Raw genomic sequence first — 14620 nt, forward strand, 5'->3', positions numbered from 1 at the left:
AAAACAAACATTTCCATTAAAATAAAATATAAGCCAAATCAACGCATGTGCTATGCTAAAAACCAACAACCCTAAATAAAAACGAGTCCCCTGAAAATAAAAATAATATTAAACAATGACTGTAAAAAAAAATGTTGTGCCGTATCACCTGCGCAGGCGTCCTACTAAACGAAGCACCACCTGCGCATGTGTCCCACCAAACCTCCCTCAAAGGTTGTCCGTGAGTGAGTGAGTGCGTGAGTGAGTGCGTGACCACAATTTACATTACATTACATTACAGGCATTTGGCAGACGCTCTTATCCAGAGCGATGTACAACAAAGTGTATAACCATAACCAGGAACAAGTGTGTTGAAAACCCTAGAGGGAAGTACAGTTCCAAGGGCAGGGAGCGACCGCATGGTTTAACTTGGACCCTGTAGGTTCATCCGATCAACACAAACAAAAGCAGCAACAAAGCAGTCTATGCAAATAATACAAGCAATAATTAAGTAGGCACGAGTGCAATAACTAAAATAAACTAAGATAAAAAGCTTACCTAGCTACAAACCTAAGCTTACATAGTGAATTAGAGACTACAGGGAGGTAGGGAGGGATGTGGAGAGGTGCAGCCTGAAGAGGTGAGTCTTTAGTCACCATGCATAGCCCATGGTGCCAGTTCCTGTGCACCGTGGGAAAAAAAGAAATATTAAATTACAAAATGAACAACTCTGCAAAAGGAACAGGTGCCGGGGGGTGGGTGCCGCCCCTGTTGGGCGGGCTTTGACTCAAGTAAACTCGTCAAAAAACCACAGGGGGCGGGAAAAGGGGCAGGGTTTCAATCCATCAAACTTTTTGACAGAATGTGAATGCCATATATATAGCCTACACTTTTAAGGGTTATAATGGTCTTCCTTTGTTAATTGTCTTTTTCTCACCATTATGATATGATATGATACTACTTCCTCAATATTGTCCAAATAATGCTTCAGAGGGTGTAGTACTACAGTCTGTTCCAACACTGATTTTATACAGACAGAGGGTTTGTAAGTAATCAGTAAAAGTTGGGACACCTGTATTTGCATCAACTTTCAAAGCTTAATTTACTTCCATTGCTGCAGAAAAGCTATAAGTTGTTAACCAATTACATGTTCCCTGAAAAAGGCCTTTTTTTATAACTCTGAAATTTACATTATTTTTTTAATTTTTGGTAACCTAAACTTTTTTTTAACCTCTGGCAGCTTACCACTTACCTTTGTACCATTTCTGGTCATTCACTGGAATTGAACTGCTTAAATTTCAATAAAATTGGAAAAATGGGGATGTTCTAAAACTTTTGACCGATAGTGTATATATACTGCACATGATTGAACATAATTATATACAGATCCACGTGCCTGTGTGTAAGGGGGGCTTTGTATACTATATTGTGGTTACTGTCCCATCAGTCGCACACACAGACACAGAAACATACATGTACACAGACACACAGGCTTACACCCACACACAGAAGCAGAGAGAGGAGAGAGAAATGGACAAAGATAAAATATAAAGTAACCTAGTGAGAATTGTAGGCCTATAGGTATGTGGCATTTCAAATAATGAACCGGTTAAAAAATATTGTTTGGTTTCAACTCTATTTTATATAATATTTATTATACATTTTATATTTTATATATTATATTTATTCCGTTGAATATTCATGTTTTCTGGTTGAAAATTGTTACTATTGGTTGCTTCATTCTTTGTAACTATAACATTTTTACATTGTGCCAACCAATCCCAAAATCAGTGTGCCAGCCAACCCCACTCACATTGGAACTCTGTGATAATATGATGTTACCCAGCTAACATTACTCATCACAGGCTTTCAAATCATATATCATAATGTGTGAACAACATGACAGAATTGATTAGTCACTTAATTTTAGAAAACATTTGTGGACATTAAAATATATTTATGTATAGTTGAGACCTTAACCTTTTGTTTGCTACTAGTTAGAATATACTAACAACAATTATGCTAGAGAAATACTGCAATGAGTGAAAAGTGTGCCAACCAATCCCGGTGTCCCCTATTTCCACAATAAATGATTGCCATTTGACACTGATGTGACACATAAAGTTTGAATGACCACAATCTCTTCAGATGGTAAGATTAAAAAACTCAGGGCGAAGTTAAATCATTTAGGAAACATTGGGTAGTAGCATGGTTCGAATACAGCTTGTTTAATTTGTGTGGGCTAAGGTAGCCAATATTGTTTGTTGTAACTTGGCCTAATTTTGATAGCAGGCCTAAATTTTTCAAGTTTGAATGAATGGCTGCGTCCGAATAGTCAAAAAAATTACGTCCTATGTCTTTTCCTAACCACGTTTCCTTGACCTCGATGGAAAATTTCATGAGGCTAAGGAAACATGTGAAGGAGAATTCAAAAGGACTTAGGAAAAGACAACCGCGGTGCTAAAAAAATCCGACTGCACTTATACTAGGCTACGTAATTATGTGACGGCGGATGTTATTGACGTGGGTCTGTCGTGGTAAAACTACAATGTTCCGAAGATGGTCTACTAAAAGCGCAGCTCATATACTTCGCCCCGTGCGTTCTTGCCTTGTTGTTTCATGCAGGCTATATAAACGTGGACAACCCGGTGAAAAATATTACTTCATTACCAAGGTTGGAATTGAAATTTTAAAAAAGGACTATGGGATACCAGTCACAAAAGTGAAACGAAATGGTTGTCACATTGACAATGGTTGCTCACGCTCACCCTCCTGTCCACTCATATTTCTCGACATGAATCCCAATTATGATTGTATGAAAATAATTGTTAAATGTATGCAAGTGTCAAACATGTTGAATTAAAAACATCATCTGGCTAAAAACGTCACATATCCCTTTTTCTTGAAAGACAGACTTCTCTGTTATGGCTAATATGCTGATTATGGTCTGATCGTTTGTTTTCGTGAACGGCCGAATGGTGCTTCGCTTTAGATTTTGCTGCCGTAAGGAATTGTGGGACGGCATTATCTCCTTTCCTTTCGTAAAGGACGGTCCAGTGTGCCTACAGGAAGCATTGAAGCACCTTTCCTTACGTTTACACTTACAAGCTCTATTTAGAGAATTCGAACAGCTCTTATCATGGCTGCCATTTAGATACTTCCGGGTCATTTCACTCAGCAAAGACTATTCGGACGCAGCTAGTGCTTTGTACGTGTGAATAACCTGCCATTTTTGTACGTTGAAAACGTGTTTTTCTTAATATTAAAATTAACCCATTCCAAAACTGGTCCACACGAATGTGCAGACCAGCGCACCCCACAGTCAAATGCGAAAATAGCAAAATCCCAGCATCCCTTTTCCTGGATCGGAGTGCCACGTAATAAGTCTGTTGCTCGCGGTCTAGTTTGTTGTGTTGCAGCTGTATCTTGCCGAGTTTCCGGAACTGGAGGATTCCACCCAAAGCACAAACATTCAAGAATCTGGGAGATATGGGGGGATCGCAGAGTGTAGAGATTCCTGGAGGAGGGTCCGAGGGTTACCACGTCCTCAGAGTATGCAGTTTTATTCGTGATACCATTGTCCAAAAAAAAAAAAACTGCTATCTGCGCGACAAATGCTAGTGCTAAGTTTTCACGAGCCGCACTCTATAGCTTTAACTCTCCGAGCAAAGGACTTGGCAAGCCGAGGCCAGGGATCTCAGTGCGGCCTAGCTCATGTACAGAAGATGCTAATTATAGTCGTGGATAATCTTTTGTTTGCTTAACTGTATCAAAATACGTTGCTTTTCAGAAAATGTACATGTGCATTATCAAGAAAAAGTAGTGCGCTAACTAGCAAGCTGATCGGCTAACGTGAAACGTGTTTTGGTAGCTAATTATTAACGTAGCATTAGCCTACATAGCAACTACACATGACAGGCTATTATTGCGTCTAATGTGAGGTTGGGATATTTTGCTAGCTGAAGCTTTTATGATGAACCTTCGTCAGATGTTAACGTTATCCTCGTGCTTAGCGAGTCAACGTTAAGGATTAAGTAAGAACAACTAACTTTAGTAGCGTATTTGCGAGCTGGCCAACAATTCATATGATTGATTTCATTGGCTTACTGTACCGATAACTGCGCTGTGGACACCCAGCTACTAGCTTGGGTGTCTGTTTTTAATTCGGTTAAATTACTCCTGCAGTTAAAATGAAATTGCTGACTACCTATTCATGACAGCATATAGTCAAGCTAGCTACACGATAGCTGATATGTATCAGCTGAGCTAGTTACTGTCTATGCACCCAGTGAATGAGGGTACCTGTGCAAATGGTCTCCTCTAACATTAAGGTAATGGGCTGCTCAGTGGGTGCGGTGATCAGTCTGAACTGTCGTCGATAATGGTCTATTTGTTTGTCTTAGAATATGAAGGGCATATTTTGTTAGCTAGCCGATACGAGCAGATTCCTAGACAGGCCACGTATAACTAACGGTGATAAATCTGTTTGCTTTTTTATGCAGTTGCTTGACTTAAACTTTAGGTGCCCTGCATACAGGTACCCTTAATGAAACCCATTATGTGATGTAAGAATGAATGAGCATAGCTATCTGACAAAACCTGTTTTGCTGCTTCTGAAACGTGGTCCCTGTATTGCAGGTGCAAGAGAATTCTCCAGGCCACCGTGCAGGATTGGAACCGTTCTTTGACTTTATTGTGTCCATAAATAATACTAGATTGGTAAGTGTTTGAATGTTGTGTATTCAACCTTTTTGTCCTGTCGAGGAGGCTTGATAAAGGTAGTTGCCTTTCTGTGCTCTAAAACCACCTTTAGCAAATGCTGAGAAGATCACTACTGTGTTGGAAGCACATTGTAGTTTGGGCCATTGTAAGACCCATTCGGAGGGGTGGAAGTAACAAAAAATTATTAAAGAGCTGGATCAGTAAAATTGCAATTAAATAAAATGTTGAATCAAATAAAATGCAATGAAATTAAATATTGCATCAAATAAAATGCAATTAAATGAAAGGCATACTATGCAGGAGTTTTTATTAGAAAATATTATAAAATAACTATGCTAAGGCATATCTATGATGCACTGGCAATCTCAGTGTTTTCACACTTAAGCCAAATTCGTGCACCTTTCACCTGAATTTGTTATTCTAAAATGTGTTTGGGATGTTTCTGGGTGTGGCACTCTTTTCGGTGTGGGAGCGGTGGGCATGGCTACAGAGCCTGTGGTCTGGGATCAGATTCCAGCAAAGTGTTTGTTGCTAGTCAGCTGCTGCAGTGGCCGATGCTAAGAAGCCTAGATACAGAAAAGCGAAAATACAAGCCAAAAGGGCTAATTCAAAAACTGGAGTCAACCTTGGAGTTACTTTTCTTTGGTAAGCTGAAGGGGATGAAAAGCGATGTTGAGTTAGCCTGATTTCTGATGGATCTGTAAGTAACGTTACCTTTAGCTACTTGTCTTATGCAGCTAGATGCCCAAGGTTGAGTAGCTTTTGCATCATATCAAGATATCTTCCCCCCCCATGCGAAGTGCTGTTACTGTTTATAGTTTCAACTTAGCTGGCTCGGTAATTCACCTGCATTTATTTCAATAAGGAATTGATACAGCATGCATGCAATCTAGCTAACGTTGCGTGTAGCCAACTTCACTAACAAAGCTGATACAACTTTGAAACTTTGAACTTTTTTTGTTCACTAGCAGTTTAATCAAATCGATGCACTGCAATTCCAATTGCCACCGCTTTTATGAGTTCACTGCTGCTTTCACTTCTGCGTTTATCAATTTAATGCTGCTTTTGACACCACTTTAATCAATTCAATGGCAGTTTCACATTTTCACCAACTGTAAATTGAATTACCCCACCCACCTACGTAGCCCATGTCTGTGCACTCAACAATCAGTAGCTCTTGCTGGAATATCCAGCTGTGGGATCTTGTGGTCATCTGTTTCTAAGTGTCCGACTTTATTATGGAAAAGATGTCTGGTGTGTGATTTCAATGTGCCTGCCATTGAGCTCAAAGAGGCTTTACATTTTATCATCATCATATTGTTATTCTTATTAATAAAAAAGCAGCTAGTACATTTGCTGCATCGACAATGGCTACAGACTGATTGTTGTGCTGGCTGGCTGGCTAAGCACACAGCAGTTAGGTCGGATTCACACTAGATCAGCTCGCCGCAGGGTTGTGCAGCAAAAACGGCTGTCTTCCCATTCATTTGAATGGGGGTAGTGCGTTTAGGCTGCGGCAGTGGTTGACCGCATAGGGTGCCGGAAAAAAACACAGCAGCCTGCGGCAAGAAAGTTGAACCAGAGTCAACTTTTGCCGGAACGCAACCCGACGTCACGCTGCAGTGGCCAATCACATACGTTGTTTAAATTACCATGTAGCAGTCCACTGTTTACCGAGCAACTGTCAGATGAATTAATGACGCGACTCATTTCCTAAGATTTTATTTTATTATCGTCATCGTGATTTGCCAGTACCGGGTAATGGGACGAGTACCGAAACAATAATTAGGCTACTAGCTAAATATCAATTCCGAACGTCGGAATTAAGCTGTATAAAAGATTCGCTATTTAGCAGTTCTTGCATGTTAGTTTATTGTACCTAACACTATGGAGTTCATGGACCAAACGATGATACTCTCCCAGTTGTGTCCTCGCTTGGCTTCGACGTCTGTGTCTGGCTGGCAGTCTACGCTGCAAAATAACGATAGCAAAAAAAAAATGGGACAAAAACGCAAACCGAAGGAAGGTTCTTCCTTCGGTTTGCGTTTTTGTCCCATTTTTTTTGAGCTAGCGGACAGGAAATGGAGGGGGGGGAGTTAAAGTTCACAACACGTCGTCACACAAATGGGCCACGTAGTGACACGCCCACACCACCACACAGCCCTGCGGCAATGTGCCGCATTGCCTGATTTGGTGTGAATCCGGCTTAAGCAGTCCTATTACGTGACCGCATTGCTACTGCAATTGACAGAGTTGCTATAGCCTATATCAGTTGCTGTCTCAGTTGTAATGGGGCTAAGCAGTTAAGGTACCCCGTTAGCTAACATTAGCGTTCAAGTGCAGAAGTAGCTGGAATCAGGGACTGTGTTTGGGGCAAAATCATCTGACAGCACAGCCCATATTTGGGCTATAGGTGGGCCAGCCCAGAAGTTTCCAGCATGGTTTAAGAGATGGGAGATTGTGATTGCGGGCTTGGGGGTAGTTGCTCTCCCATATTTCGAACGGAGTAAATTGATTGCCAAAAAGATTTGTCAAAAAGATTCACAAAAGGGTGTCGTGGTACAGCTGGCCCAGTATACTAATAAATGCAACAGTGACCAACTAGGAACTAAAATCACAAGCTAGCTGACATTTACAGCTACAAAAAATAGTTTACTGCTGTAGGCTTAGGCTACACACATGGTGCTATCGTGGTACCTTAACTGCTTACCTATGTGACATAAATTAACATACACCAACTCTGTCAATTGCTGTCACATGGGCATACGGAGCTACCTAACTGTTGTGTGCGCTTACCTAGATAATTTGACAATAATAATATTAACTAGAAGAGTGCACTCAGTAGAGTGCAGATCTCTGCCAGGCATGTTAGCTTTGCTGATGCAACAATAGAGGCTACACAATCAATACAAGCAGACAAATACAATATTACAAGTTTTTACCACGTACCAGTGAAAATCCCAAAATCGCTGATTCAGTGAGATAATGGTAAAAGTGGTGACATGTTAGCTAATTTCATTGATATCAGCCACGATGTGTTAGACAGAGCTAACTTTGACGTTATAGTCTGGCACTTTCGTTTCAAATCTGGACAGGAACAATATGGACAGGAACAATTCTAAAAGACCAGCGATGTAAAATGTCAATTGCAACGTGAAAATGCCAAGAAAACAATTGCCACAGATTCAAATATTAACGTACCCCGTTAGTTGGCAGATTGTTTTGTTGGTATTTTCATGTTGAAATTGACATTATACATTGCTGGTCTTTCATTCCAAACGGAAGCAGTTGCTGATCACTTGCGGCCCCTACCGGCTGGTTGGAGAAGTGAGGAGTTAGCACTCAATGTATTTCAATAGACAATGATGGAAATTAATTCAAATAAAATACTTGTTGCCCGATTTGCAAAATATTCGAGAATTCAGGTCCTTGGCCTGCTGTTAGCATGCACAACAAGAATTAGGCTGATCGGCCCAGTAGTATGCGACATTAGCTGCGGACACACACACACACACGACCGCATAATCCCCTCCAGGCTCATGCCTGGCGGAGATAATAATGATAAGTAAATGTAAAGCCCGTTTGAGCTAGTCAGACACTGAAATCGCACACCAAATATCTTTTCCATAACGGACACTTAGCCATGTGCAAAAACAGGTCAGCACATGATCTTACTGCTGGATAGCAGTGTTGCCAACTCTCAAGAGACTATAAGCAACTTTGCCATCGAAAACAAACAACAAGCCCAAAAAAGCTTGGAGTAGAGCCATTGTAGATTGAAGTAGGGGGTTTGTCAATTTTTAGATTGTGCACAGGGAAGGGGGGAGGTGGAATAGAAAAATTAATAAGCTAGCTAGTGTCCTTGAAAAAGCAAACTAAATCTGAAAAAACAGGTTACTCATTTGGTGAATACTTGGTGAAAATGTGGAACTGCCATCGATTTGATAGAAGCGGTGTCGAAAGCTATCAAACCGATGAATGTGGTAGTGAAAGCAGCAGTGAACTTGATAAAAGGAGTGGTGATTGGAATTGCAGTGCATCAAATTGATGAAACGGTTAGTGAATATATAAATGTAAGGCAATCAAATACAATGCAATTAAATTATTATATTTGATGCAATATTTAATTGAATTGTAATTTATTTGATGCAATATTTAATGTGATTGCAATTTAATTAATTCAGCGTTTAATTAATCATTTTTCTTAATTATTAATCCCCCATAATCCTGGCCCTTAGAAGAGGTCCTGCATTCTCTGTTGCCTGATAAAATAGCCTCTGAAGCTATGTGCCTTACCTGTGTGAATTTCCTATGTCTGTTACAGACATTTTTCAGAATCTCTCTGTTACCAACAGCTAAAGAGGGCATGAGTCATTGTAGCTGAAATGGTTCAAATAAGTCATTATAATGCTGCCACATCTTGGAACTTCCCAGTTTGAGCCAAGATTTGTGTTAGATGAGAAATGTGAGGGCTGACTTGCTGGTTTGTCTGTTTTTTCAAATTTTATGAGTATTCACACATTCATCTGGAAACCAATCTCCCTGGCCGCGATGCATGTAAAATACATTGTAATTACCAGGAGGAGGAGTCTGGTCAAATTGTGTTTTTCCATTATTTCACAGTGATGGATGCCCATATCAGCTTCCCCCTTCCCTCTGTATGTTCCATTGCTGTAGGATACTTGCATTTCTAGTGGATAATATCTTCTTGTCTCCCTCAGAATAAAGATAATGATACTCTAAAAGACTTGTTGAAGGCTAATGTGGAGAAACCAGTGAAGATGCTGGTCTACAGCAGCAAGACCCTGGAGCTAAGAGAGACCACAGTCACACCCAGCAACCTATGGGGTGGGCAGGGCCTCCTGGGGGTCAGCATCCGCTTCTGCAGCTTTGAGGGAGCCAATGAGAATGTGTGGCATGTGCTGGTGAGTACAATGGCAACCTCACAGAAGAGGGGAGCAATGCAGAGAGATATGTCAGCAGGTTACAAAGATGAGGATGCAGCTATGGTCTTTTTAGTTTTAGCTCTTTGGTCCGTTTATGTGCCTTTTTCAATGTCCCCTATGGGGCAAAATTAGCTGTAGCTTTAAAGATGTAAACTGTAATTGTGGAAAGTCTTGGTAAGTTTGAAATTCATAGAAATGTTGTGGGAGGGGGTTATGAATCACTTGCCTACCTCAGGACTTATAATAGCGAATAAGCATTCATGCATACACAAGTGTATAGTGCTGTGGAAAAAGTATTTTTCCACTTATTAAATTTTTTCAGATGTTTATACAAAATGTAATATTAGGCAATGGGGTACCTGAATAAACACAAAACAAAAGTTATCAAACATCATCACCCATGTGAAAAAGTAATTGCGCCATTAAGCTTAACAAGTGGTTGTACCAGCTTCAGCAGCAATAACTGAAGCGAAACACTTCCTATAATTTGATATCAGTCTTTTGCATCGCTGTAGTTTAATCTTAGCCCACTCTTCTTTGCAGATCAGTAGGTTTGGTAGGTTTTTGAGCATTAACTACACATTTCAGGTCCTGTCACAGCATCTCTGTTGGGTTCAGTCAGGACTTTAGCTAGGCCACGCCAAAACTATTCAGCCATTTGTTTCTATTAAGCCATTCAGACGTGGTCTTTCTTTTGTGTTTTGGATCATTGTCTTGCTGCATAACCCAATTATGCTTCAGCTTCAGCTTCAGCTCATGGACAGATGACCAGACATTCTCCTTAAAGGGCAACTGTGGAGAAATTATGTAGCAATGGGTTTTTAACCTCTTAGCGCAAAGCCCGTAGTGGTCGGCATGCCGGCGTGCCGAGATTACTGAACTCAGACATTCAGTGCTACTGCAACCAAAGTACGAGTTAAAAACATAAACGCGTTGTTTCATTAGTAGACGATACACGACAACTATGCCGAATACGGAGTTTCGCAGTGCCACCATTGTTGCTCTGGTCGTTCATTTAACACGCACCCCCTCCCTGCAGTCTCATCAAGAAAACACCCCCCACCCTTGACATAATGGACAATATTGTCTATCTTGGCATTCATAAAAATATTCTTTCACCACTAAAAAATCATATTCCCTCATAGCAACAGGATAAACCCAACAATAGCCCTAAGATATGCCTATACAGCAGTGAAAACGCTGCTCACTGAATAACGAAATAAACGAGAAAGTTTTTAAAAATGATACCATGTCATTCTACAGTCAATATCTGGGACTAAATATTGAATAAATATACAACCTTACAATTGGTTTTACGCATAGAGATGTCCCTTTTGAGACTGAGTGGTCATATATTGTCTTGGACAATCCGTTTGGTAAATATGCGCGCATGTGTGATTCGTGAGTACCTTCCAAATTAGCTGTGCTTAATACCACACCTGTTGTTTACGGCGTCGTCACCCTTTTTAGTACAGTCTTGCTTGATTGACAATTCATTTATTCAGTAGGTCAGTATAAGCTTTCTAACGATGTATAACGTGTCTAATTCTGCTTTTGGAATAGCGTTTTATAGGTCAGCGTAACCAAAAATATTCTTAGCATCGCATTCACTTACGCATTATCTCTGTGGTAGCTGCACCTAACGAAACGTGGTCAAGGATTGTTTTTCTAATTTCTTGGAAAATACTATTATTATTGAGGACTTCTGGACAAGTAATATGTTTTCTGATAGACCTAGCTGACATCGTTTTCTGGAGCAAAACAGAAAGGAATAGAACAGTATCATTGGTACTGTCTCTGTCCCCATCTAATGAACATAGATGAGATTTCATCATTGCTATGTAAGTATTAGCTACTGCTCAAAATACTTCTGTTATATACGTTATTTTTGAAATTGAGTGTCTTTAAATAGGTTAGTGGTGTTATATAATGTGGATATTTCACACTGTAATGTAAGCGTTGGATGGTAGTGTAATAGTTTTTGTGAAGCAAAATGACGTGAGAGTTGGAACATTGCCAAAACGTGGTGAACGGTTGAAAATCCCATCCCCATACAAGAAAACATACGAGAGTACAGAGTATAGAAATACATACAAGAGTTAATTATTACACATTTAGGTACTGTGCCGCATTGTGTGACAATATTTTTGCATTATTTTTAAATTCTGATAGCAATGTTAAATATAGTGATAGAATCTTAAACCTTCATAAGGGGCTCATTTATATGCTTTATAATGGACAAAAAACATTTTATTTAATTTTGGAGAGATTTTGGGTATGTTTCTGGACACCTCGATATTTTAGACCACTGTACGGACTGAACTTGTAATTCCGACTTGAAAATGATGCAACAGTGATTTTATTGAGTCAAAACAGTTGATTTGTCGTGAAATACGTGAATATGTTGTGATTCACAGCAATGCATAATTTAGACATTTTGGGTAGATTTGGAGATGCTGGGTACACTGCTTAGTTTTTGCTTCATACATCCATAGTAGTTCTACATATCCACCCTTAGATTTTATGAACTTGTGGTCGAGAAGTTTTTGATCCAGCACATATAGTTTAACCTGCTGTATATATGCAATCTCTCAGTATTTAATTACAAACTAAAAATTCTTTTTTGATTTTTTGTCTAGACAATTGCATTTGTGGCACTTTATTTCTTCCAAAATTTTGAATATAAACTAATCTGCGTTAGTATTGTAAATTGTACAAATGTCTTACGTCATTTAAGCCATTTTTCAAGTCTCTGTGATGTTCACATCTGGAGTTATAAAGCTTTAAATAGGGTACCCCCTAAATGGGCAAGGATTGGCAAGATTTGGTTAAGGGGTTAAAGTAAAAAAACAAAATACATTTAGAATTACATCTGTGCTTACTTTTGTAACGTGATCGGCCACGCCCACCTAAAATCTGGGGAAATCGAACGGGATGTAACATAGGGGAGTCGTAACAGAGCAAGAGCTACGATCAGTGGCAAGGTAAGCAATATTAACAGGAAGATGAATCCCAATCTCGACATCGCGGAGACTTGATGAGATATAAAATCCTCTTGCCAATACTTGTGATGAGCCACAGTCGTTTAATTTTGAGCCTGCAAGGTGCCCAAGGGACCAGGAATAGGCAAGAAACAAAAAAAAAAAAAACAATGGGGCACGCCAATAGATGAAGTCGTGGTATGAGGAGAACCTGTTGCAAACTGCACACTCGTGAGAGCTACTGTACTATGACAAAGTTTTTGCTGCTTAACATTGCTTGCTAAGTTAGCCAGTAGCTAAAACGAGCAGTTATCAGGTAGAGGCTGTGTCTGAAAGCAACATCCCAGTTAAGTAATTGTACTGGAGCTCTAATACAATAATACAAAATAAAGCATGTTTATTTAAATAAATTACAGAAACTGTGCAGACTAGCAGAAGTATAAAACAGCCTCAACGGTCTTATATTAGTTGCTCTATAGCAGACTGTCCTGATGATAGCTAACGAGCATGCCCACACATTTACCAGTTGATTGGTTGTAGCCAGCTAGCTAAATAATATCACAAACTGGAGGGCAACTGACAGGTGAATTCAATAAAAATGAACAGGACTTTATTTTTTTTACTCCGATCGGACATTATTGTCTGGTGGGGACAACATCTGTGCAAATAGTCTAATTAGAAAACCAGGGTTAGTTGGCCTAGTGTCATGTCTATGGTACCTTAGCGAACTTTAGCTATCTCTCCTACTAGTTAACTTGGGATGTTGCTTGCTGAACATAAGCTTTTTGACACTGACTCTGGTTAGCTCTGTCTTGAATTATTCTGGCTTACTGGATACGTTGGCACAAGCTAATCGCTTTCTCAAGAACTATGAAGGTCAGGAACAAAATCTAATTACACTGCATGCACAACTTGTGCAGCACAAGCATATACATCAGACCGGCAATACGTCATCCAGAGTAGACTCTCTCATCACCACCCCCCTTTTGGGGAAAAACAATACCGCATCCCGCGTAGACGGCACCAGCGTAAACAGGAAGTTGAAACATGTCTCCAATCTTCTACTTTAAACGAACCGGTTTAAATTAACGCTATGCCGAAGAGTTGCTTTGTAACCAACAATAAATCCAAAACTGCTGATCTCCGATTTGTTCCCCTGCCATGTCCTAAAAAAAGATCCTGATAGAAGGGCTTTATGGCTCCAAGCTATACGAAGGGAAGACAATGGGAAGCTTGTCCTAGCTAACTTAGCTAACTCTGTGTCTGATTAACAATTATGTGCTATGGCCAGATAAATACTATCCCTGTGTTTAGATTACTGAAAGCCCATCGCTATGTTAGGCTAACACATTAATGCTAACCTTAGCTAACTTTGATGTATCGCGATTTCAGGATTCCAAAGTAAAAGAAATGACAGACTTCATCCTGATTACTTGCCCTCCGTTTCCCCCCACTGAAGACAGACCCTTTCTGTTTCAAGAAAACTCAGCCGTTTTCACAGTGCCAGAAAGCGAGCATCGCATGTTGTGCCAACAACCAAAAAGAGTACGAAACTCCGCAAGAAATCCAATGGGGATGGAGGAATCTCCGTTTGTGAGCCACACAATATATTACAAGGGCAGGACAGTGGCAGTGAGCCTGTGTACGCTGAGCGCTCATCCGCTTTGCAGAATCAAGGTAGCTAATTGTATAAAAATTCATAGCCTCCTGTAACCTACATTATATAAAGAATGGGTTATAGTGGGGCCTGGGTTCTTTGTAGGCTACTAACAGTTACTAGTTGGGTGCTCAGGCTAGACCGACCAGGCTAACATACAGGCTATAGCTAGGCCCAGTTGTCAGAGTGCAGTGCTATGTCTAGCTAGCATACTATTTGTAGAACAGGACTGAAAAGTAAAATATTTCACTGGTAATTTGCTCACGTGGAGACTCAATAAGGTAAAAATAGATGTCCGGGTAGGACACCTCTGGCCATTGAGTGGGGTTATTGCA

General features: G+C 40.1%; 1 protein-coding gene across 3 annotated transcripts in view; it reads left to right on the plus strand.

Moving 5' to 3' along the window:
* Positions 1-3177: 3177 nt before the first annotated feature.
* Positions 3178-14620, plus strand: part of gorasp2 (golgi reassembly stacking protein 2) — a 44429-nt gene continuing 32986 nt past the window's right edge. Inside the window, exons 1-3 of one of the 3 annotated variants that reach the window (XM_035409934.1) lie at positions 3178-3531; positions 4618-4698; positions 9423-9626. In XM_035409934.1, the coding sequence (XP_035265825.1) occupies positions 3469-3531; positions 4618-4698; positions 9423-9626 (348 nt within the window). In that variant the 5' untranslated portion in view covers positions 3178-3468. The remainder of the gene's footprint in view (positions 3532-4617; positions 4699-9422; positions 9627-14620) is intronic. The other 2 variants (XM_035409935.1, XM_035409933.1) reach the window with 2 other exon arrangements.

The sequence above is a fragment of the Anguilla anguilla genome, chromosome 3 (genome assembly GCF_013347855.1).
Source record: "Anguilla anguilla isolate fAngAng1 chromosome 3, fAngAng1.pri, whole genome shotgun sequence".
Classification (NCBI taxonomy): Eukaryota; Metazoa; Chordata; class Actinopteri; order Anguilliformes; family Anguillidae; genus Anguilla; species Anguilla anguilla.